Source organism: Enhydra lutris, unplaced genomic scaffold, assembly GCF_002288905.1.
Source record: "Enhydra lutris kenyoni isolate GAN:26980312 unplaced genomic scaffold, ASM228890v2 scaffoldscaffold144, whole genome shotgun sequence".
NCBI lineage: Eukaryota > Metazoa > Chordata > Mammalia > Carnivora > Mustelidae > Enhydra > Enhydra lutris.
In genome coordinates this window covers 182909-206191 of record NW_019154228.1, presented here as the reverse complement: position 1 = coordinate 206191, position 23283 = coordinate 182909, and the positions used below count along the sequence as shown (strand labels likewise).

The following is a 23283-nucleotide window of genomic DNA, read 5'->3' as shown; positions in this document are numbered from 1 at the left end:
CCTCTGCCGGGAATGTTCCCTCCCAGCCCTAGCAGCTCTGAGGCCACAGGCCCCACCCAGCATAGTGAGATAGACATGGAGTTCCAGGCTGGAGGCATCCACAGGAATCCAGGACCTGGACAACTGGGACGGCTCCAGATGGGCAGAGGACTTACCCAGCCAGGGAGCCAGGAAGGCTGGACGCTGAGGCTCTCCCTCCCCACCGCATGGGAGCCAAGGGTTCCTTAGTGCTGGAACAGAGACCCAGACCATGTGGAGAGCTGTGGCGGGGCAGACCCAACACCCCCCCGGACTATGCCATGTGCAGCCCCTGACCGGGAAGCCCCCAGCCAAGTTACATCAGGTGGGAAGGATGGAGGCATGTGTCCCTACAGGAGCCTATGCCAGGGTCCTTGTAGGAGTGAAACTGGCAGCAAGGTAAGCACTGTGACAGGTCAGAACTGCCCACTGTCAGGGGAGAGAGGCTCCCAGTCACCTGTCATGTGGGGAGCAGACCACCACACCTGCTCCCTCCTCAGACCCCGCCAATGACGGTGGCCAGCCTGAGCCTGATCCTCCTGGCCAAGGGCCCCTGTGAGCCTGGGCAACGGTAAACATGCCTGGAATGAGCTGGGGAACGGGGAGGTCCTTGGACAGAAAGGAGAGAGCCAGCCCCTCCTGCAGAGCTGCCACACCCCACGCCCAGCCCTCACCACCAGGTTCCTACACAGGGAGCTTTCTAGCCGTTTAGCCGTAACTGCCCAAACTTGGAAGCACTGAGGTGTCCTTCAGCTGGGTGACTGGATTAAGTAACCCACCCAAACTATACAGTATTCTTCATGACTAGAAGGAAATGAGCTATGGACGCAGAAACCTCAGATGTGTCTTATGTGAAAAGCAGCCAGTCTGAAAAGGCCGCAAACGGATTCCAAATCTATGACATTCTAGAGAAGTTGAGATTATAGAGGGAATAAAAAGGCCAGTGTTTGCCACGGGTTGGGGAAGGGAAGGAGGAGGCAGAAGAGAGGATGGTGGGCAGTGAAGTTCCATGTGACGGTGTGGGGGACATGCGAGCACAGGTGTCAGCCCACAGAACGGACAGCAGCAACCACGGACCAGGGTGATGTCGAGCGTCCATGTAGGCTCCCCCACCGCCACGCGGTGTGCGCAAACGGGGACAGGAGAGAGGAGGAAATGGAACTCTGAAGCCTATTAATTGAGCAACAGAATGCCACAATTCTCTTAATCTTCTGGGCATTTCTTCCACTTACTGATAGACCAGGAGCCCCACAGAGCGGAAGGGACTCCGCCTCCCGGCCCCTTTCCCACCCGCACACCCCTTCCTGTCTGCAGAGACTGCACGCACACGCCAGGAAGGCAGGCAGGACCCGAAGCCCCAGGGCCCCGCCTTCCCAGGCCCCACGCTCTGCCGCCTCCAAGGCTCGCTCTCCGTGCACTTTCATGTAATCCTGTGGTTAGCCTTTCTGGTAATGAGTTATTTTTAAAACTCACAGAAACAGTATACAGTCTTAAGAATGCAAATCCTGCACCTAACCTACCTAGAAACGGCCGACAAGCACCAGAGACCGTGCTGGAGGTCACCAGGCATGAAGGAAACACTGCTCCAACAGCAGCACGGCCGCGACCCAGACAGAGGGCATCAGGGAGGACGCAGAGAAAGCAGACCCTCCTGCCCCAGAGACGGGCCGACGTGGCATGGCGGCCACGCAGTCCAGGGCTGGCTCCCCTCTCAACCCATACGCCCCCCAGGTGCCCCCCCAGGGACTAAGACTGTGTTCCTGGTGGTGGGGGTCGACGCAGCCCTAAACTCACGTCAGAGCACCTAGTGTAGCCCAGGGGTCTGCGCCCTGGGGGTCACGGACAGGGTGACTCCTCGCGCTGCTGCAGGCCCCGGGCCACAGCGGGAGACACACTAGAGACGCCACTCCCGCTCAGTTCCAAAGGTTTATTTCCTTCAATCGGTATTACACAATGTAACGCAAATGGAGGGAGTGGGGGAATCACACGAAACTCTTTTGAAGTAGACCAAGGGTCGGATGCCGAGTGGTGGAAACAGGACGGGCGACAGCACGCGGGGAGGCGGGCGGCGAGGCGGCCTGCGGCCTGCGTTCCCTCCCGTGGCCACAGCCTCCTGGTGGCCTGAGTCCGAGCCGACCGTGAAGCAGTAAATACGCACGGGTTCCGGCAGCAAGAACAGAGCCACAGGCCGGCGAGGGAACGACTCACAGGGCTGCTTCCGAGATTTCAAGTATTACAGAGAAAGGAACACACAGATGTCCGTGTCTTGATGTAAGACCTTAAACCCCTCGCCCAGGGCGCCTGGACCCAGGCAGGCTTCGTCTGCCCTCTCCAGGACACAATGAGGGGGGCGAGGCAGAGCCTCCCTGCCGGCCCCCCCCCCCGAGCAGCCAAGACCCAGCCTGGGGGTGGGATACGACTTTGGCATCAAACCCTCTGTGAAAGCTGACGGGAGGCCTTGCACACCATCCCCCTCTCCCACCCACCGCCTCCAGGTCAGCGTGGGGGGGGGGGGATAGGGCTGCCCTCTCAGCCACCACCGGCCTCCACGTGACACTGAGGACCCACCCCATCCTGCCTCCCGCTTCCAAAACAAACCCTAAACTTCTACAAATTTTCTTCTTTTGTTAAAAAAAAGAGCTGCAGAAAAATAAGACACGTTTCAGGAGTAAAGTGTAATAGACTTCAACGTCTGTTCTGGGTTCAGAAAGCTTGGTGCTTCATACTGTCCGTCCCTAAAAGAACATTTAAATAAAACGTCTGTGTCTCCCCGGGAAGGTCCGGGCAGACAGCACACACGCTCGCGTGGTTATTTATATATGTATATATGTATATAAGTATGTACACACGCCTCCTAGTGCAGCAGGCAGCCCTGCGCCTGCGTAAAGTGCTCCGTGATTCACAAAGCTGGGTGGGTGGTCGCAGGAAAGGAGGGGAACCAGGCGACCGCACCTTTTCCTGGGCAGAGCTGTCTCAGTGTCTCCGCCTGTCCTCAGCACGGCAGCCGGCATCAGGGCTGCCCCAGGGTCTGGCTGGGGGTGGGGACCGGCTGCATGTACCCACCTGCCTTCAAGGTGGCCGGGAGCCCAGCCCGCCGGTGAGGCGGTGGGGGGATCGCCCAGATTCGGGCGCCCCAAACCCCCCACAACAGAGTTCAGCCGTTTGGCTCGGGAGCCCCCCGGCCTCTCCCAGGCAGCAGCAGGCAGCACCACGGCCGCAGGCTCGTTCCACTGAGCCCGGCCAGCCGGCCGCCCATCAGCCTGGGGGACTGGCAGAGGAGATCCAGCCCCTGGGGCCCCATGAGCCAGGCACCCTGCAGGTCAGGCACAGAGGCCGCTCAGCAACGCCGAGAGTCTCCGCTCGATGCACAGCTTGCCTGCAACGAGGGACGGCTGGGTTAGGAGGCCCCTGCTCCCCACCTCTCCCCTGCGGCCTCCCCCCGGCCGGCCCAGCGGCACTCACACTTGGCGATGTTCTCCACATCCGCCTGGTCGCTGAGGATGTGCTGCAGCCCCTCCATGAGCAGCAGGGCCTTGTGGTAGCGCTGCACGCAGTCCTCCCGACGGTGGAACATCTCGTCCAAGGCGGCAGACTGCACCTGCTCGGGGGAGGCCGGGGCTGAGCCAGCTGGCCCAAGCCTGGCACCAGCCACACAGGGACCAAGGACCGACTGGTGCCGCACACACAGCGGGCGGCTCAAATGAGGACATGGCCCACGGTGAGGACCACCAGGGCCAATGGGGGCCTGAATGGAGACTCGTGCGGCCCCGGGCCGCTGCTGCCGTGGAGAGCACCCGCTGGCAGCACCAGCTGTGCCAGACTACCTCGCCGCCCATCACCCCTGCAGAGGAGGCGGCACGCTCTCCCTCAGACGCTTGCTGTGCCTGCGCATTTATGCTATAAACTAACACTGTCAAACACAGCCTCCACCTCACAGCCAACTCATCCTAGGCACCAAGACCCAGAAGCCGCGGGAGCAGAGGAGGCCTGGGCTCCTGTGGTGCACGCTATAACGAGGCCGCCTGCCCTGGCCGCTCCCGGGGAACACACACCCACCGTAAGGCCTGAGCACCAGGCCTCCTCCTTGGACCCGAAGCCCAGACAGGCTCCCGGCACGGGCTGGGCCTGGGGAGCCCAGGGGCGAGCACTAGTGGGGGGACCCTGGCCTCAAGCCTGGCAAGCGGTGGCCCTCCCGCCCGCCGTGCAGGCCTACCGTCTGCACCGCGTGGCTAAAGATGAGCTTCTCGGCGGTGACACTCTGGATGCGGTCTAGCAGCCGCTGCTTGTCCAGGAAGAAGCGCCGCAGCCGCAGGCTAAGCCCTTGGCAGGACACCACGCTCGCCTTGTACAGCTCGTTCAGCTTCCGCACCACTGTGGGCAGGGCCAGGGCGAGCACAGCCTCCGTCAGCGCGGCCCCTTCCATCCCCGGGAGCCCTGGCTGCTCCCGGCGACTCCTCCGAAGGCCTTTCCTCCCTTTCCCCCCGCCTCTCCCCGACCTTCCGCAACTGGCCAACTCTCCGGCCTCCGTCGCAGCCCCTGAGGGCGAGCACTCACCCTGCTTCACGGTGGAAGACAGGCACAGCTTGCCGGCCCGGATCTGGTCGATGGCGGTCTGCAGGCCCGAGGACAGCAGCTCAGCCACCTTCAGGTAGAGCACCAGCTGCTCCGCAAAGCTGTGGGGCCACAGACACGTCGCGTCAGGAGGCGCAGGGGCCTGGAGCCCGGGCTGCCCCCGGCCCCTCCGCCGCCCCCGCCCCGGCCCTGCAGGGCCCACGCACCCCCACTCCTGGCTCAGCAGGCTGATCTGGTCGGCCACCACGCTCTCCTGCAGCTGCGACTCAGGCCCCCCGGCTGTGTCGCTGGCGCTGCCTCTCAGGGCCGCGATCTCCAGCACGTGCTGGACAAAGACCAGCGTGAACCGCAGGCTGTGCAGGATCTCCGTGTGCTCTTGCTGGTGGGGGGGGGGTCAAGACTGTGGAGGTGGTGGGCACCTCCCCAGACCTCCCCACCCTCCCCTCCCCAGGATCTCCGTGTGCTCTTGCTGGGGGGGGGGTATCAAGGTGGTGGAGGTGGTGGGCACTTCCCCAGACCTCCCCACCCTCCCCTCCCCAGGACCCGCAGCCCAGCCACCACCCCCACCCTCCCCAAACCAGGACCCGCCGCCCATGCCTGGGGGCCCTCACCTCCATCAGCGTCTCCTCAGGGAGATCGGGGGCCTCGAAGGTCACAGCCCCCTCCAGGTTGGCGGTGACAGGGTCGGCAAAGCCGCAGCAGTGGCCAGGGGCCGGAGCGTCCGGGGCACCCTCCCCACAGGCCCCGGGGGGCAGGTGACGGGCAGAGGAGGAGCCGGCAGAGCCAAGGGAACTCGAGGAGCCCACTGCAGGGAGAGGCCCGCGGGCAGCCGATTCAGGACACACTCCTCTCAACTACCCAACGCAAACCCCTTCCCACCTGTTCTGCACACCCAGGTCTACACTCCTCCCCCACCCCCGAGCAGAGCCCACCGCGGATGCCCTGTCCTTCCTGCCTCCTGGCCGCAGCAGGTGGGCTCTCCAGTCCTGAGGCAGGAGCTGTGGGCGCCCGAGCCCGGGACCCCTGACCCACGAGGACAGCCTTCCCAGGGTGGCTGCAGGCGCGGGTGTTGTGGGCACTGGGCCTGCTCTAAGAGTAAGACCGACACTGCCTCACACTTCTGCCTTCTGACCCGCACTGCCACTTATGCCCTGCAACCTGGAGGAGCACCGTGCAGTCCTCACCTGAGAACACCCTGGCACGGGGACCCTGGGGTGGCGTGGTCCCGCTGGGGGGCGAGCCCACAGTGAACACCACGGGAGACGGGCTGCTGGCCCCCCCAGCACGGGCTCCTGGGTGCAGGTTCCCTCCGAGGCCAGCAGAGGGCGCTGCAAGAGCAGGAGGAAAGGCTCAGCGCCTGGGGGTCCCCGCCCACCCCCACCCCGGGGAGGCTGCCCGCCCACCCACCGATCTCCATAGGCTTCTCCTGCAGGCTGTCCGTGCTCCCCGAGTCAGGGGCCTGGGTCCCAAACGCAGCCTTAAGGAGCAGATCAGTGAGGCGGCCAGTACTGAGGGACCTGTAGGGCGAGGAGCCTTGAGAAGATGGCCCGGGCCCTGGCCCGCAATGCCCAGACAGCCCTCCCTAACTCACGGCACGACAGGCACACACGGCTTCTTGTCGGCTGGCCATGTCCTGCCCACCCTGGACACTGATAGTGGCCCCCTGAACAGACACGCCAGGTGAGCTCAGCAAGGCTCCCAGAGGGGGGCGGAGCCGACGGCGGCCCTACCCACACGCGGGTCCACTCCCAGCTTCTCTTCCCAGCGCGCGGGCAGGTGAGTCCAGTCAGGACAGTCCCTTCCCACGCACCTGCCAAGGGCGGGCGAGTCCAGTCAGGACAGTCCCTTCCCACGCACCTGCCAAAGGGGCTCTTGTCCTCGGCGGGCCGCAGGCCGGGGCCCAGCTGTGGCCCCTGGAACGGTCCTGCCTCGGAGAGGTCCGGCAGCGTCCGGTTCCGTGGCGGGGTCATGACCACACCCTGCCGGGCCAGGAGGGCCAGCAAGTTCTGGGAGCTGGGGGTCTTGGGGAAGTCGAAGGCAGGCATGGCCTAGGAGAGCGGGCGGGGAGCTAAGATGGACTGCCGCGAGGGCGCGAACAGCCCGGAGCAGCCGTGGCCCCACACCTCCATCACCGGGTGTCCACAGCACAGGCGCGAGACCTCGTTTGCTGCAGGAAAGCAATACGCGCCCCACACATGCCCAACACCCAGGCACACGTGTGCCCTCAGAAACCCCGCGTGTCGCTACGGGTCCCGCCCTGCTTCTCCAACGAGAACGCTACGGAGACTGAGCTAAGCAGCTGGCGCGAGCAGAGCCAGAGCCCATGGGGCACTTGCGTTCCTGGGGCCCGAAGCATGTCCCACGGGCATCCTGCCAGACGGGCGGGAAGGGGTCCTCGGGGCAGAGCCACACTGGCCGCTCCCTCCCTGCCCCCCCAGCTCTGGGCCCGTTACCTTGGTGGGGGAGCCGAGGATTGGGGGCAGGGGGTTGCGCTGCAGGAAGTCAGGCAGCTTGGGTGAGCCTCGCAGGGGTCGGCAGGATTGTAGCCCGTGGGCCGGCTGTGGGGGGCTGGACTGGGGGTGGCCGAATGCCACCCCCAGGGGGTCCGTGGGGGGCTTGGGCAACTTAGGGCGGACGACGTGCAGGTCGGACAGGTTGGGAGCGCTGTGCAGGCGACAGCCCAGCCCAGCAGCATGCGCAGAGTGCTCCGGTGCAGAGGAGCCTGGCAGGATAGGACAAAGCCAGGTCACTCCCGCGTAGGGCCCGCCCAGCCGAGCAGCAAGAGGAGCATGTGTGAGGCCCTCCAGTCCAGCCTACTGCCCCTACCCAGTCACACCGCAAGGTGGGCGCGGACACCGAGGCCCACCGTACCCCTCCACAGCCACAGCCTGAACTTGTGAACAATCCCCCAGGACCCAACCCTGCCTCCATGTGCACCAGTGACCGTCGCAAGCAGGAAGCTAGCCCTTGCCCAGGGCCACGGCCGCACCTACCCGGACGAGGGGATCTGCCTCCCCGCATCTCGGCTCCTTGCGGGGAGGGTGCCCCGCTCCAGCCAGGCCGCTCGGGGAGGATTCCAACTTGAGGAGAGAGAGGGGTCACCAGGGTCACGCCCCGAGAGAGCCAGTCCCCTCCCCTGACACTCCAGCCCAGGGGGGACCCCCTTCAGCAGTTCCCACCGGGGGCATCCAGGCTCACCTTGTGGAGACGGTGTATAGGGCCGGCCCCCTCCCAGGGACAGCTTCCTGGCCAAGGTGGTGCCGTGCTCAGCGTAGGACGGCGGGGACGGACTGGGGCGGGCAAAGCCCAGGGGGCTGGTGCTGCCTGACCTGCGGATGGCGGAGGACCTGGGGACAGGAAGGCGTGGGGAGGTGAGGCCCCAGCCACACAAGGTGAGGGTCATGCCCATACCAGATGGCTCAATCCTCCATCCAAATAACAGGTCTCTCTCAGGAGCCTCCAAGGAGAATGGACTGCTCACCCTCCTGCCTAGAGCGATAAGTAGGCAGCAAAGAACCCCAATGTTTCCCTTGGGCATCCTCAAACCTGTGGTCACAGTTCCTGCCAGGCCAACCACTAGTCCACAGGAACTCTCCATGAATTAAAAAAAAAAGAGGGGATCTTCTCCTGTAGCATTTGTTGAAATTTGTCAAAAATCAATGCTGAGGGGTGCCTGGGTGGCTCAGCTGTTAAGTGTTTGCCTTCGGCTCAGATCATGATCCTGGGGTCCTGGGACTGAGCCCTGCCTTTGGCTCCCTGTTCAGTGCGGAGCCTGCCTCTCCCCTTTTCCACTTTCCCCCACCCCCAGCTTGTGTTCCCTTTCTGTCTCTCCTTCTCTCTACCAAATAAATAAAATCTTTTTCTAAAAAAGTCAATGCTGAGTTTTGTAAATCCAAGATACCTTGCTAACATCTACCAAAAAGCTATCCTAATAAACCTAAAACCTCCACACATCCTAAAACAGTAGTAATGAGATTTACACAGTGCACAGCCTGCACAACTGTACATGTGGGACAACCCTGTATCACTCCAAGGAAGCTATGGCGGGGGTGTTCTCACTGTAGTTCTCTAGGACACACCCTTTGCCCCCAGGGGGGACCTCTATAGTCAGTCACGGGGGGTCAGAGGTAAGAGGGGGCTATGCTCACCGTGTGGTCTGGTACTGGGTAGGCGACTGCAGATTCTGCTCAATGCGCTGGTAGTTGTGCACCTGCGTGGGGACTGGGATGGGGACGGACACGCCGCACCTGCTGCTGAAGGGGCCGGCCCGGCTGCAGTGGGAAGAGAAGCAGGGAGGAGGGAGGGGCTGTCAACAGAAACAGCAGACTGAGCTGAACCCCAGTCCCAAACACCAGGCGGCAGAGGCCACGGAGGCCGCCTGCTTCCTCAGCTCTGCACAGGCCACCATTCCGGGACCCGGAACTGTTCACGCCCCATCCCAAGCACCCTGTGCCACAGGGACATGTGATAGAAGGCCAACTAGGGCTGCTCCCCCGCTTGGCTCTGGGGCCCTGAGCCCAGCTGGCCCCGCAGCTCCCTCCCCACCCCCCAGATCTACATCCCTCCTGCCATAGCCCCCCATCCTGGGCCACCCACGAGAAGCCAGTGACCTGCAAGGCCTGAACAAGGACAGGACCCGTGGACAAAGGTCTTGCGAAGCCCCACCTGAGGCTGGGGGCCCTAACCGCAGCTTGGGGCCCCTCACAGCCCTACCCCACCCCAGGCCCTGCTCACCCTGAGGGGCTGGGAGAGCTACTGCAGGGCGGGGAAGGAGATGGGGTCCGGCCACGGCTCTCCAGGCCAGCAGAAGCCACCAGTGAGCTCCTGGTATGGACAAACAACATAGACAGGACAAAGGAACAAATGCCAAGAGCCAGCATGTCCCTCTCCCCAAACCAGCAGTGGGCAGGGCAGGGGGCTCACCCGCTACACATGAGGCTGTCCGGAGGAGGCTTGGCACCAGCTGCCTCAGCCACCAGGTCACCTGCAGATGGGATACGGGTGAGGCTGGGCCTGGGTACCTCTCACACCAGGACAAGTGTCCACTCCATGCTCCCGGGCCACCTCACCCACCACAGCTCCTTGATGGCCCCACACTCCATTCCAGATGGCGGGGGGAGGCTCCAGGCGGTGTGGGGAAGAGGCAGCACTCCCAAGTCCCCACTTCTGTTCCCCAACCTGACCCGAACTCAGGCTCTGAAGCAGACCCTGGGTGTGCCCTCCGTGTTCCACCCTTCAGCCACCTCCAGGCCAGGCACCTGCGGCTCCCAGCCTGGGCCTGACCCCTCCTCTGGGACCCTGGGTCCCACACCTGCCCCATCAACCTCTCTCATGGCCCTGTCTCCCGATCACTGCCCTCCTGGCCCTGACCCATCCCCAGAGTCATGGGATGGCCACGGGCAGCGAAAGGAACCGTCAATGCCCAGGGTCACAAAAGGAACTTCAGACCCTGGGACAGAGTTTTGGGAGGGGCTGGGCCGGTCGCAGAAGCCTGAGAACCAGTACTTGACAAACACTAAACGGACAGCAGCTGCCTCCCTAAGAGCAGAGACCAGAGAGCAGGGCCAGAGCCCAGGGACTCAGTGTACAGACCAGCCATGGAGACGTGAGATGACGTGGTCTGGACTCCCTAGCCAAGCCGACCTGGCAGGGAAGCTCCCAGAACCACCGAGGACACACACAGTGACAGGTTTACAAGCATACGCACGTGCATAGACACACACGTGCAGGCAGGCGCACACACGCTCACACAGAAGCCACTCCCAGCCTCTGACCTGGAAACTGGGCCGGGACCATGACGAAGTCGTCCGTGTCGCAGGATGAGTCCTTGCTGCTGCCACCAGAGCCACGGGAGCCCTGCAGGAAGCCACCGTCGGCCGGGGACGTCAGCGTCTTCTGCAGCTGCTGCTGCATCTCTCCCAGGGACTGGGGTCACAGGAGAGGTCACTGAGACTCGGGGCAAACCAGGGCTGCAGGGTGCTGACATGGGGCTCAGCACAACCTCCTCCCCATCAGCTCCCGCATGGTCTACCACCAGCTGGGCCCCACAGGGACAGTCCCCGGACGCAGCCACCCAGCTCCCAGAGTTCCCGGGGAGACGTCCCCTGCATCTCCATCAGTCCTGCAGAGGCCTGAAAGGGCCGCTCCGCACTCAGGACAGAAGGCATCCCACATCTGCCTTCGCCGTGGCCGAGAGCCATCCTCTGCACCACAGGCCCTGGCACCTCAGGTCCGTGTGTGCCCTCGGCAGGGCCCCCCCAACCCATGCCGAGGTGCCGGGGACACGTGCGAGGGTGTGCTCCAGGTCGCAGGACCACCCCACTCCCGTGCCCACGCATGCACAGGCCAGCACGCACAGACCACACCTAGCAGGCCGGCCTCTGGGACACAAGGGCTGGCAGTGGGGGGTACGAGCGCTTCTCCCAACTCGTCACGCTCTGACCTTCCACAACCCGAGCTTGTCTGTCCACAGCTAGTGCGAACAGCGGGGGTCCTAGGGCGTAGTGTCCCCAGCGTGGGGACGAACCCCAGGGGTAGAAGCCCAGGCCCGGCCGCCAGTGGGGGACTCACCGGCGGGGAGGCCAGGTGCGAGGCGGAGCTGCTGCTGGAGCTGCTGCCGGAGCCCGAGCTCGGGTACGAGGGCACAGGCACGGGAGGGGCTGGCGGAGGGCACAGGTCAGCACACAGGAGGCTCCCACCCCCCCAGCAGGTGTGGCACCTGAGCCCCCATGCAGCTCCGCCAGGGCCTCGGGGGCACCAGGACCCTCAGGGGACTCACACTTCTTCACAGTGGCGCTGGCGTCGAGGAAAGGATGATGGAAGAACTCGTCTGCAGGAGAAGGCCCGAAGAGGCCTTAGAGCCCTGAGCCCAGGGCTCTGGCCCCCCAGTGCCGCTGGGGCCTGAACTCCCACAGGCATGGGAACCCGCGCAGACGGAAACAGAGACGGCCCCAGCAGGTGGCTCCTCACACCGCCGGCTGAGCACGCCCACCCCGCCTGATGGGTTTTCCTAGTGGCCCCAGTTCCCATTGTAAAACCAGGGTTTTCACAGCCTGTGGGTGCCCGGGAGCCGAGGGAGAGCGGCACGCGGCCAGGAGGCCATGCCCCGACCCGGTGGGCCGTGAGAAGCAGATGTGCGCTGCGGGCCGGCCAGGGGCCACTCACCGAAGTCCATGCGGTCCTTGTGGTTCCGCTGCAGCAGGGCAAGCAGCAGCTGTCTCAGCGGGGCTGACGTCTCCCTGGGGATGCTGGCAGGGCAGAGACAACATGACCCTGCTGCCTACCCCGGGGTCAGTGGAAGGGGGGTGGGAGCGGGCAACACCAGGCACTTACGTGGGGACCAGCGTCTTGTTCCTCTCGTAGAAGAGGCGAAGGTCCTGGGGGCTGCTGGCCTGGCAAGGGACGGCAGCGTGAGCACCCCTCAGAGCCTCTAAGCCCCACGCGAGGCCCCCCCAGCTGAGACAGCAGGCCAGAGCTTGGGGCCCTGGACCAAGCACTGCAGGCACTCCGTGCTCCCAGGGATGGCCTCCATCCTCTGCCCCAACCAGGCTGCAGACCACAGGGACCACATAACGGTGGCCAGGCCTCCCTCCCACCCACGGCAGACTGGTTAGGGTGGTCTTGGGTACCTGGTGGGACTGGACATTTGCGTTTTGAAAGAAAACAACAGTCCCAGCACCCCACCCCAGCAGAGAACCCCAGCACCAGCTTTCCCCTCCCTGTGGGCACCGTACCCCCGGGGAGCACCTGGCGGGCACGTGTACGGTCAGCCATCTGTGCTCACTGCTCGTGGCCGCGGTGCTGGCGCCAGTGAGCTGCCAAGAGCAGGAGACCACCCAACCCTCTAGGGTTGAAAGCGAGAGACAACCCCCCGCATGCTCACATAGGGAGGGAACGGCAGACGGGGGTACAGGGAGCTAGGGGCCAGCCGAGGTCACCAGGCGGCAACAGCGAAGAGCTGTGCCATCAAGCCAGAAGTCATGACGGGATGTGCAGCCTGGCACAGCGCGGCTCAGAGCCCCCGGCCCTCCGCAGCCCCACTGCCAACCCAGTCACTGCTTTCACACGTGGTGCCCCTCAGTGCCTAACTCCTGTTCAGCGCCTCATGCCAACAGGGCATGGGCAGGAGGGAGGGCACAAGGCTGGGTTCAGACAGGCTGGGCACACGCAGATGAACGCTGGACCTCACGGACTCCAGCTTGGCCCAGAGCAGGACGGGGCCCCACAGGACTGTATGCTAAAGAGCCACGAGACCACCTGACTCCTGAGAGCAAAGGCTGCCAGCCTGCGGTGCTCGGTGGCCGAGCTGGGACCCAGAGCCAAGCATCAGGTGCAGGATGGAAAGTGGCGCTGGGCCCACACCTGACCTGGGGCTCGCTCACCTGGAAGGGCGCCTTCCCCGTCAGGCACTGGTACACGATGGTGCCGATGCTCCACAGGTCCGCCTTCCCGTCGTAATGCTGGGACATGATGACCTCGGGGGCCTACAGGTGCAAAGCATACAGGTCAGCTCCGTGGCCGAGATGGACACAGCGTTCCGTGACCCGAGTCTTGTGTCCACACCAGCCCATCAGAGACGCGAGCCAGCTGGCACCCAAGTGCCACAGGTGTCATCGAGAACAGCGGCCCAGCCACGCAGACTGCCCCCCCCATGTGCAGCGGGGGACAGGGGTGGGTCATGACTCACGTCCCTCCCACGGGGCCCGGGGCGGAGGTGGCCCGCCTACCATGTACATGGGGGAGCCGCACAGCGTGGCCGCCATCATGTTGCTCTGCAGGTACCGAGCGAACCCGAAGTCGGCTGCGGGGCGGGGGGGGAAGGTTTGTGTGTGAGGAGGGCGGCCCCAGCCCCCACCCCCCCACTCCCCAGCCCCCAGGCCAGCCCTGGCCTCACCGATCTTGACGCGGATGTTGTTGGGGTTGGCGCGGCGCCCACCAGGGTTGGACAGCAAGATGTTCTGGGGCTTCAGGTCCCGGTGAATGATGCCTTTGCTGTGCAGCAGACGCATGGCGCCCGCGATCTGCTGCAGGAAGAGCCGGATGGTGTCCTCGCTCAGCGTCCGCATGGCTGCGGGAGGGGGAGCGGCGGCTCAGCCAGGCACCAGGGGGAGGGGCTCCAGGCTCCGCAGGCTCCCACACGGTGCCCCTCCACAGCCCCACCCCAGAGGCCACGGGGGCCGTGCCCAGCGCTCACCCCGCGGGCCCATCTGCTGCTGGGTCTCTGAGCCACCATGCCACCGCCAGCACGTGCTGCTGCTGATGCACCCTCTCCCCGTCCCCAGGCCTCCCCCGGAGGCCTGCAGAGTGCCTGCCCCCCGCACCCCCGCGCTCAGCCAGGCCTTGCTGGGGACCCAGCACGCTCAGGACAGCCCAGCGCCCCACAAAGCAGCCGTCCAGGGGCTTTGGGGACGCTGTGGGGCCAGGCGGCCATCAGAAGGCACCACAGCCCCGCCGAGCACATAGGGCCTGCTCACAAGGGGCCTTCCAGACCCCTCTGTCCTGCAGAGCCGTTCCACCTCCCGCAGCAAGTGCGGGGGGACAGGAGGCCCCCCACCTCCGTCAGGCTGCCCTGCAGGCTGGGTCAGGGCGAGGCTGGGTGCGCAGCCCCCGGCCGAGGGGCGTCCACTCACTGTGCAGGTAGTCGGCCAGGTCCCCGCCGTTACAGTACTGCAACAGACCATCGGCAGAGAGCCTGGTCAGCGGCCCTTCCTGGACCACCCGCCACCCTACACCAGCCCCCCTGCTCCTGGGCTCCTTCCTGGGGCAGGTGTCCCTCGCAACTCCTACTTGAAGAGGTCAGTAGGAGGTCTGATGGCCCCTCAGACACCTGCCACAGCCACTGGGGCTGTGGATGGGGGCGCCCTACACCCACAGACGTGCAACCAACCTCTACTCCCCAGGCAACAAGGAACCAGGACCCAGGAGAGTCCGGCCTCCCTGTCCTCCCAGCCGGGGCCACAGGCACTCACCTCCATGACCAGGTAAACAGAATTGGCCATCTCCTGTAGGACACAGAAGCAGCAGTGAGAGGCGGAGGGGGCCACTCCTTGCCCCCACCCCAAGTAGTGCTCCAGGAAGCTCCTCTCGGCCTCAGTGTGACCACGCGCTTGGCACTCAAGCCCTCAACACAATCCCTGGGCGGCAAGCGAGCGAGGCCAGAGGGCAGACACCCGCAGGCCGCTTTTTTGTGTCGTGCTTGGCCCGCTGGGGAGCGGCCAGAGGATGAGGACCAGGCTGTGCTGTTTGGTTTTGAGGCCACCGGCATGCGGGCATGACAGACAAGAGCAGGAGCCAATCAGAGCACTGTTATTTGCCAAGTCCGAGGGAGAACCTGAGGTCCCCGGAGCGGGGTCCGGGGTGGATGCTGACCCCGCCTCCAAGGGGCAACCTTCAACTGCCCAGGTCCCCATCAAGGTCAGGGTCAGCCCAGCCCTGAAGTTTCAATAGGGGTCAGCTTCGCATTCTACCCAACCAGTGGGGGACCCAGGTCCCCAGGAAGGAAACGGCCAAAGTAGGAGAGCCTTGACCCACAAGGCTCAGAAACCACTCCTAACTCCAGGATCAAGGACCCCAACCAACAGGATTACAGAGGGCTGCACCAGCCCCTGCGGCCCGGTACCCAGTCACCCATGGGCTCAGGGTGCTGCTGACGTCCCTGGCAGGGTCCCCCCGACGAGACTGCAGAGCTCGAGGCCCGGCCAGTTCACGGGCAGCCCCACCACCAGCAGCCACCTATGCCACCCTATGGTGGGGGCCTGTGCCACCCACGGGTTCCAGCTGCCGGCAGGAGTGCTGCAGAGACCCCCAGGTGGTACGCTCGTCGTCTGAGGCCCTGGACACCCAGTCCACCAGGCAGGCGGGGTCTCTGCACACAGTCAGCCCAGCCCCTCCCCATGCAGTGGCCAGCAAGGGAGGAGGCAAGGAAGTGACTCCAAGAGGGACATCTCTCAACAGCCTTGCGGGGGTGTGGGGAGGGGAGGGGGGAGTCCCCTGAGACTGATCCACAAAGGCCCGACCTCCAGCAGTGGACTCATGTCCCCAAGCCCTACCTGGCAGGACACAGGTCCCCCAGCTCAGCCACCCTCTCACCAGATCTGGCAGGACCTGGGCCCAGACCACACTCAATGGGTACGGAGCAGAGACACAAGCGGCTGCATGGGGGACACCCCATGTTTTTTGGGTTTAATATTTATTCATTTGGCAGAAAGACACAGTGAGAGAGGGTACACAAGCAGGGGGAGTGGAGAGAGAGAAACAGGCTCCCCACCGAGCAGGGAGCCCAACATAGAGCTCAATCCCAGGACCCCAGGGTCACGACCTGAGCTGAAGGCAGATAAGCCACCCAGGCGCCCCTGGGGACACCCCATGTTATAATGTCAGTACCCCCCTAATGAGAAGCCCCCCAGAGCTCCAGCAACAGAGGGCCGTGGGTTCAAGACATAGCCTGGGCAGCAGGTGGAATAGTGGGGCGTGTTCTCAGGGGGCGACCCTGACTCACCCCCCCACCCAGGGCGGGCAGGCCTCTCCAGTGTGCCCCACCCTGCCTTCCCAGGCCTGGTCCTTCCACGCCAGCTGCAGGAGATAGATAACACAGGGGCAACTCCAGGAGAGTCCCCGGTCTCCTGCGGGGCCAGAGGGGCTAGACACATGGAGAGGAGAGAGCAGGCAGGGGCTGACAGCCAGAAGGGGAGTGGGAGGCCTGCAGGCAGAGGTCCCAGCAGAGGCCAGAGGGAGGGGCAGGAAATAGGAACCTAGGAGCGTCCCAGGAGAGCAGCCATCGGGCCACCTGGCTGTTGTCATGGGCATGCCCCACGCTTCCTCCTCACCAGTGAGCTCCAGGGAGCACCGGGAGCATTCTGGCCTCAAGTCCCCTGCCCTGAGCCATACAGTAGAGGGGCAGAACTGGGACTCAGGCCCAGGCACCTCCAGAAGGAAGAGCCCTAAACTCACCCCGCCAAGCCAGGCCAGGCCCGGACAAAGTGACAGGCAATACAAAGCAAAGCCCCCCCAGGGAGTGACTCACCAGGACTGGCAGGGAGGCAAGGGCTGTGTGGGAGCAGTGAGTGCAAACCCCTGGCCTGCCTCCCCCTCCCCCCAAATCTGGGAGTGCCCCAGACCCCACGACTACCTCCCCTGGAAAGAAGGCCCCCCTTGGCAAAGGTGACAAGAGTCCCCTTTGTACTTCAGAGCCCACAGGACCCTCCAACAGGGCCTGGGCCCTGCTCCCAGCCTTGTCCCCACACGTGAACCACAGCAGGCTTCCAAATGTGACGGTGGATGCCCGTGCCCGCCCCTGCACATGCCCCATCCCTGCGGCCCACTGTTCCCACCGCTCCCCAGGGCCACAGTCCTCCCCACAGGACATCAGGGCTGATCGCCTCCTCCAATGCCTCCCGTCCTGAGACCACCCTGAGCCACCCCACGGCCTGTGGCTCCTCCCCGGACAGCCCGTGAGCAGCAGGCCGGGAGGCCACTAAGGCTCTGGGGACCTAGACACCTGCTCCCGGCTCTGATCGCAGTCCCTCCACCTGCAGCCTAGATCAGCCAGCCCAGCCTCACCCCAGCAGGCCCTCCAGGTGGGGAGCAGAGAGGGCCAGCAGGGGGAGCACAGCAGGCCTGGGCCCAAGGGCAGGGAGCCAAGCCAACCTCACATGGGGCATTAAGGCTTGGGGTGAGCCAGGGAAGCCAGGTGGGGGTCTGCCACGACCTGGGCCAGAGCACAGCTTCAGACCAGCCCCTTCCTGCCGGCATCTGTCTCCCCACCTACGACAGCCTCACTCCACTGGCCGTCCCCGGCTGGGCCGCTTCCCAGGTGAGCTCAGGAAACATGGCCAGGCCTGGGAAGCAGAAGCCAGCTCCAGGGCGCCCTCAGCCTGCCTGGGTGCTGATAGCAAGCCAGGTCCGGAGAGCCCCGCCGCACCGCTACCAGCCCCAACAGGCACCAGGAGAAGGTGCAGGTAGCACGTCTCCCCGCCCCTGGGTGGGGAACTTTTCCAGACAAGCTCCCTGCCCGGGCCCCTCCCCAGAGCTGCTGCGCCATCCACCTGGGGTCAGGCCCTCCCTCCAGCACTGCTAGTGGGTATCCCCCACCCTTCCCTGGGATGCCAGCTGGCTGGGCCCCCCAGGAGGAAAGGGCTCGTCAGCACTACCTAGGTGGCCACGGCTGGCCTGCCCCTGCCCAGCTCACTGCCCACCCACCACAGCCTCATGCTCGCCTGGGAGGGAGCAGGGACCCCACGGCTGCAGGCACCAAGCACCCTGCTCGGGGTCAGTCTAGACTCAGTACACACTTGAAACCACGGGGACAGCTTCCCCCCGGGAGAGGCAGACGGGAACAGGTGGCCTCTTCTCATCCTCAGGGGAAGTTCTTGGAAACTCATCACAACCTTACACAGAAACATACGCGTGGCCAAGGCACGGGTCCGCCCCACGGCCCATGCGGAACGCCCCAGGGCCGCCCTCACGGCCCCATGGCCAGCTACCCACATGCCCCGCTGCCCTGCTGGCCTAGGACGTGGTGGCTCCCGTCCGTGTCACAGGCCACGGGCTGTGGACATGGTCATACAGGGGCAAGGGAGGGGCAGGGCTGGGCGGGGAACCCTCAGTCCCGCCCTCCCCCACGGCTGGGGAGGGGATGTCCCCACCCTAGCACCTGACGTGGACAACATGACAAAGCCTTTACAGGGAGATGACAGGGAGCCCCCGCATCCCCTGGCAGGGTGCCCACAGGCCCCAGGGACAGGGCTGGCCCGAGCACCCAGGCACGTAGGAGGCCTCCCCGCCATGGGGGCGCTAAGGTGCTTTGCTTAATAGGATCCCACTCCCTGCCCGGGCTGGGCCTGGTGAGTGGGCAGGCACTGACCTAGTTAACTCAGGGGACGCTGGCCCTCGGCTCCGGAAGGTGCCAAAAGCCCCAGTGGGGGCCAGAGCACAGCCGCCCACAGGAGCAGGGCTGCTCCCCGCCCCAGGCCGGCTCCTTCCAGCCAGCTTCCAGCAGGGAAGGGTGCCTGGCTCCACCCTCCTTGCTTGGGGAGCCTCCTGTAGCCGCCGCAGGGTGGCCTGCCCCCCATCCCGGGGCGCACTCCGCCCGGAACACTGGCCCTGCCTGGGAAACGCAGGGGAGAAGGCAGGGGAGGTGTGAGCTGGTATGAGCCCTCGGAAAATAGAAACCACACGCTCCTCCCAGAGACGCACCAAGCCCCAGTGGCCACATACCACGGCGACACTGCAGACGTGACCTGCACAGATCCCTGAGCAGCTCCGTCCTAGGGCACTGACCCAGACGGCTGACGACGGGACACCACACAGCCCCAGAGCCCCACACGCCAAGAGCACACGGCCAGGCAGCCGAGCTGGGGCGTGTCCAGGGCTCAGAGGCGGGTGGACCGGCAGAGACATCCCCACAAAAGGCAGCACCACAAGCCCCCCAACCTGCTCAGAGAAACTCAGGCTCTGAGCTCCTGGGGCCAGCCCCGTTCCAGCTCTCTCCTCACCTAAGTGGTCCCCAAAGCACTTCATGATCTGCGTCTCCCACTGCCCACTATATGTTCTACTTCAAAATTCTAAGTTAAAAACATTTTTAAGTTAAGAAAAATAGATAAGACCATAATAACACAACCTTACAGGCATTTCCAGAAGCACCTGGACTCTCCCTCAGGCCTCCTCACTGGCCCCCAGCTTGGAACCTGGTACGAGGGGCTGCCACCCAGCCTGCACCCTGCCCACCGTCACCCACTCCACCCCTGGCCCATGGTCCCTCTTGGAGAGGAAAGGCAAGGTGGCAGACCGGCACTGCCCCGGAAGGCCCTCGAGTAAGCCAGCAGGAGGCTGGCTGCCTCCGTCTGTGGCCAGGCTGGCCCTGAGTGAGTCATGTCCAGCTGTGGGAACCAGCCGGCCTTGGGAGGGGGAGGGGTCTCTGTCAGCAAGAACTGGGAGCATCAGCCCTCCTCCCAGGGCATGCCAGGTACAGTCCTAATCCTGAATCCTTCAATGGCCACCCTCCTAAGGCAAAAGCACATCCAAGATACCACCTACCACACAGGTATAGACTCAATAGAAGACCACAGGCTCCAGCTGCCTCTCCATGGGTCAGGGGGGCCTCAGAATAGAGTACAACCCCCCCCAGCAACCACATCACCTGACAAACATCTCTATTCCTATTCCATAGGGCCTCAAAACAACAACAGAAAAGGAACAATTTCAGAGAAAATACTTGTAACATTATCACAGAAAAGTTTTCCTTAAAACGTAAAGAGTTCCTGCAAAGCAACAACATTTACACAGCAGTTGTTACGTGGCAGGCACAGATCTCAGCACAACCACCCAACCACACAGACATACTGTTACCGTCTCCCATTCTACAGGTGACACTGAGGAGCTTGCCCAAGGTCAGTCACACAAGTAAGTGAATTGAGGAGCTGGGCTCAGACAAAGACAGTATGGCTCAGGGCCCATGCCGCTAATCATGGCACCATTCAGCCTCAGTAAAAAAAGACCACAGGAATCAGGCTGAGGGCAGGCGGGATTCCAAATACTCACACACCGAATGCCGAGCCTCGCTCACAGGAAGTGAGAAACACGGAGATGTCATTTTCTGCTGAGATCAAAGTCTGACAGCCGACCTCCCGGAGAGGCTGTGGGGAGACCAGCCCTTCCGTTCGCATCCCTGCTGCATGTCCAGTCCAACCTCTGGGGACCACAGTTTGGCAACTGTACCAAATGAGAAGCACACGGCCCTCTTCCCCAGGGATCCCTGTCTAGGAGCCTGCGCTGCAGATACACACCTGGCCCAAACTGAGCGCGAGGTCACGACCACACCACCAGTGTGCCGGAAACCCAGAAAATCCCAAGTCCCATCAGTGGGGGACCGGACGCGGTCAGCTATGGAATGTCGGGCAATGGAACCCAATACACCCTCCAGTAACACCCACAACCGTGTTGGGGACAACAGCTACCAAGCACTCAGGGCTCACCACGGCGGGCTTCAAGCCCGCAACGCCAGGGTCTCCACCCGGAAGAGGTGGAGGCACAGACACGTTAAGATACTTGTCCAAGGACACACAGCTGGTTTAAGTTCAGAGGTAGTTTAGACCAGGACTGGAACTAGGTCATCTAGCTTCAGAGTCTGGGCTCCGAAGTGGTAACCTTCCCGGGAGGGGGCTGTGATGTCCTGCATACAGACACACAGATCCTCCCTGAGATACAGGCTCCGGTGAAAACAGCACTGACCGCCAGAAGCGGACCGCGTGGTGGCAGAGCGGTACGTAAGAACGTGTTTCTGCCCCTGAAGAGTCCCAGAAACCGTCAACGTCAGTGTGGGGCCAATGGGGAGAGAAAGGGGTTACCTTTTCCCAGGCCACTTTTATAACTGATTTTTTTTTCTTGTGCCAAATTACTTATTTAAAGTTTTAAAAGCTGTTTTTCCCAGGTCCCGTGTGTCTCAGAGAAGTCTAAGGACTCAGGGACCTCCGCAGGCCCCAGGGAGTGAGGCACAGAGCCCAGACAGAGGCCGGGCCTCCGAGGGGAGAGGCGGCACGGGCCTCTGTGCACTTCCTCCAGGTGGGGGAAGCGGAGGCCACTCACGAGAGGAAGCGCACTGCCCACAGCCAGGTGTGTGGCCCAGCCAGGAGGGGGCAGGAGGGAGAGGACAGGGAAACGGGGGAGAAAGAAGGGGACGGCCCTCCTGGCCCTGGGACACCGTGTCTCAGCGGCCCAGTACCCGGCTTCCAGGTACTCGCTGTCACACTGGACCCGTGCCCTCCCATGTCACCTCCTGTCATGCCATAGCCCCCAAGGCCACCACCCGGCTCTCAAGGGGGAGGGCGGAGGCCACCCAAACACAGACAGCCGGGCTGGGAACTTCCCCTCAGCCAGGGGCAGGTCCCGTGGCCTCAGTAAACAGGTTTCAAAACCATTAGTCAGCACTTTGGCCCGCAGATCCGCCTCAGGTTCCCAGTCCCCAAACTGGCTCTCCAGGGTCCCGGACCCTCACCGGAGCTGAGCCCCACCTGCGGCCCCAGGGGTGGTGAAGGGACCCGGAGGGGGCCTCCAGAGCCGGCTGGGCCTGAGGTGGACTGCCGCCTGGTTGCCGGCTGCCTCTGGCCTGGGCTCTCTGTCCCGACAGCCAGCTAGGACGACTCTCCGCGGGGCCCCTCCCCTCCCCCAGCCTGACGCAGGGAGGGACTGGCCAATGCCAGGCTGGAGCAATGTCAACAAACAAGCCGCCGGCCCAGACAGGTGGACCAGGCCGCCGGCACCTCCCTGCCCTAGGCCTGCGCTGGGGACAGGACCCACGGTCCGGGCCACTGGGTCTGATCCCCCTGAGGCCCACGCCGCAGCTAGCTTGACCTCCGTCAGTCCCAGGAAGGCGACCAGTGGGACAGGCTGCTAGGGCCGGCAGGACTCTCCCCGAATGCCCAGAGGAAGCAGGCCCCAAACTGGGCCGAGAAAGAAGTCTCCAGGGTCCTGCTCAGGCCTCTCAGTTGGACAGGCCAGACAGCGATCTACACCCAGGGGTGCCCAGCTCCTCCCAACACAAGACCCTGGCCTAGCACCTTCCACTACCCAGCAGGGTCTCAGCACCTGGCTGGCCTGGGACCCACACTCGTGGGGCCTGAGGCTGTGCACTGGCCAGCCGGGGAGGGTAACACACCCCCTCCCCACCGTCGAGGCACCCAGAGCCTTACCTGGAAGTCATACAAAGCCACGATGTTTTCATGTTTCAATTCCTAGGACAGAAACCAAGTTTCTTAGGATTAAAGCTAACTCATCCCCCACCATCTCCCCTACCGCTTCCAGAGCCCGCTCACCTTGAGGATCTTGATTTCCTTCCCCAGCAGTGTCTGGGACTTGGCCAGGTTCTTTTTGTTAATGCATTTGACCGCGACCTCCAGGTCATGCTTCTAAAAACCCAGCATGGATGTTCCTCAGGGGACGGGAACCCAGAAATCCGTAGAGGGCCACCCCCAGGCCAAGTAAGCACCTTGGGGGGGGGATTCCAATGCCAGTGGAAAGACCCAAGGTGTGGGGTGGGAAAGATGGGCTGTCCGGGGAAATAAGGAGCCCAGGATGTGGGGATGGGGATGAAGGGCCCATGTGGTGGGGTGGGCATGAAAACCCCCGCGGTGTGTGGTGGGGATGACCCAGGGATGGGGATCCCCGGGCGTGAGGAAGAGATGGGGGTCCCCGAGTGTGGGGCGGGGCTGGGGGTCCCGGTATGAGGCGGAGATCGGGGGTCCCCGGCTGTGGGTCAGAGCAGGGGTCCTGGGTGTGCGGTGGGGTTGGGGGATGGGGCGCCCCGGACTTGCGGGGGGAGGAGGGGGCGCCCCCTCGCCGGGGCTTGGTCCGGGCCCGCCGGTGCCCCTCACCTCCCGATGGCGCCCCTTGAAGACCACGGCGAAGGCGCCGTGCCCGATCAGGTCCTTGCGCGAGAACTCGAACTTGCCCACGGCCTCCAGGCCGCCGCGGCCGGGCTCCATGGCGCGGGCGGGCGGCTCAGGCGGCGGCTCGGGCCGGGGGTGGCGGGCGGGGGGCGCGCCCCATCGGGCAGGCTGGGTCCGCCTCCAGCCCCGCGGGCCGCTCGGGGCGTGCTGGCAGTCCCGGCTGCTGATCCGAATCCCTTCCCGGCTGCGACTCCAGCTGGGGTCCGGTCTCCGGCTTGGACTCCGACGGGGAAACAAAAGAGCCGCGGCGGCC

The 23283-nt window shown here is 64.1% G+C and overlaps 1 protein-coding gene across 1 annotated transcript; it reads right to left on the bottom strand.

Moving 5' to 3' along the window:
* Nucleotides 1-3226: 3226 nt before the first annotated feature.
* Nucleotides 3227-23087, bottom strand: LOC111140006 (unc-51 like autophagy activating kinase 1). The gene is made up of 28 exons (XM_022492399.1): nt 22956-23087; nt 22398-22490; nt 22275-22316; nt 14559-14591; nt 14220-14256; nt 13484-13657; nt 13317-13390; nt 12972-13073; nt 11923-11981; nt 11755-11837; nt 11369-11419; nt 11161-11249; nt 10365-10515; nt 9514-9574; nt 9325-9414; nt 8739-8861; nt 7789-7937; nt 7584-7670; nt 7044-7312; nt 6448-6638; nt 5998-6107; nt 5775-5918; nt 5202-5395; nt 4797-4969; nt 4573-4691; nt 4232-4389; nt 3481-3616; nt 3227-3394 (listed from the first exon to the last, which is right to left on the bottom strand). The coding sequence occupies exons 1-28, from the start codon at nt 23064-23066 to the stop codon at nt 3339-3341; spliced, it is 3159 nt and encodes a 1052-aa protein (XP_022348107.1). The 5' UTR covers nt 23067-23087; the 3' UTR covers nt 3227-3338.
* Nucleotides 23088-23283: the final 196 nt, after the last annotated feature.

Coding starts and splice junctions, on each gene's coding strand:
- LOC111140006 (XM_022492399.1), bottom strand. CDS start 23,066: ATGGAGCCCGGCCGCGGCGGCCTGGAGGCCGTGGGCAAGTTCGAGTTC. Junction 11,420..11,754: donor CAAGGACCGCATGGACTTCG/GTGAGTGGCCCC, acceptor CTTCTCCTGCAG/ACGAGTTCTTCCATCATCCT. Junction 8,862..9,324: donor AGCTCTCCCAGCCCCTCAGG/GTGAGCAGGGCC, acceptor TTCCCACTGCAG/CCGGGCCGGCCCCTTCAGCA.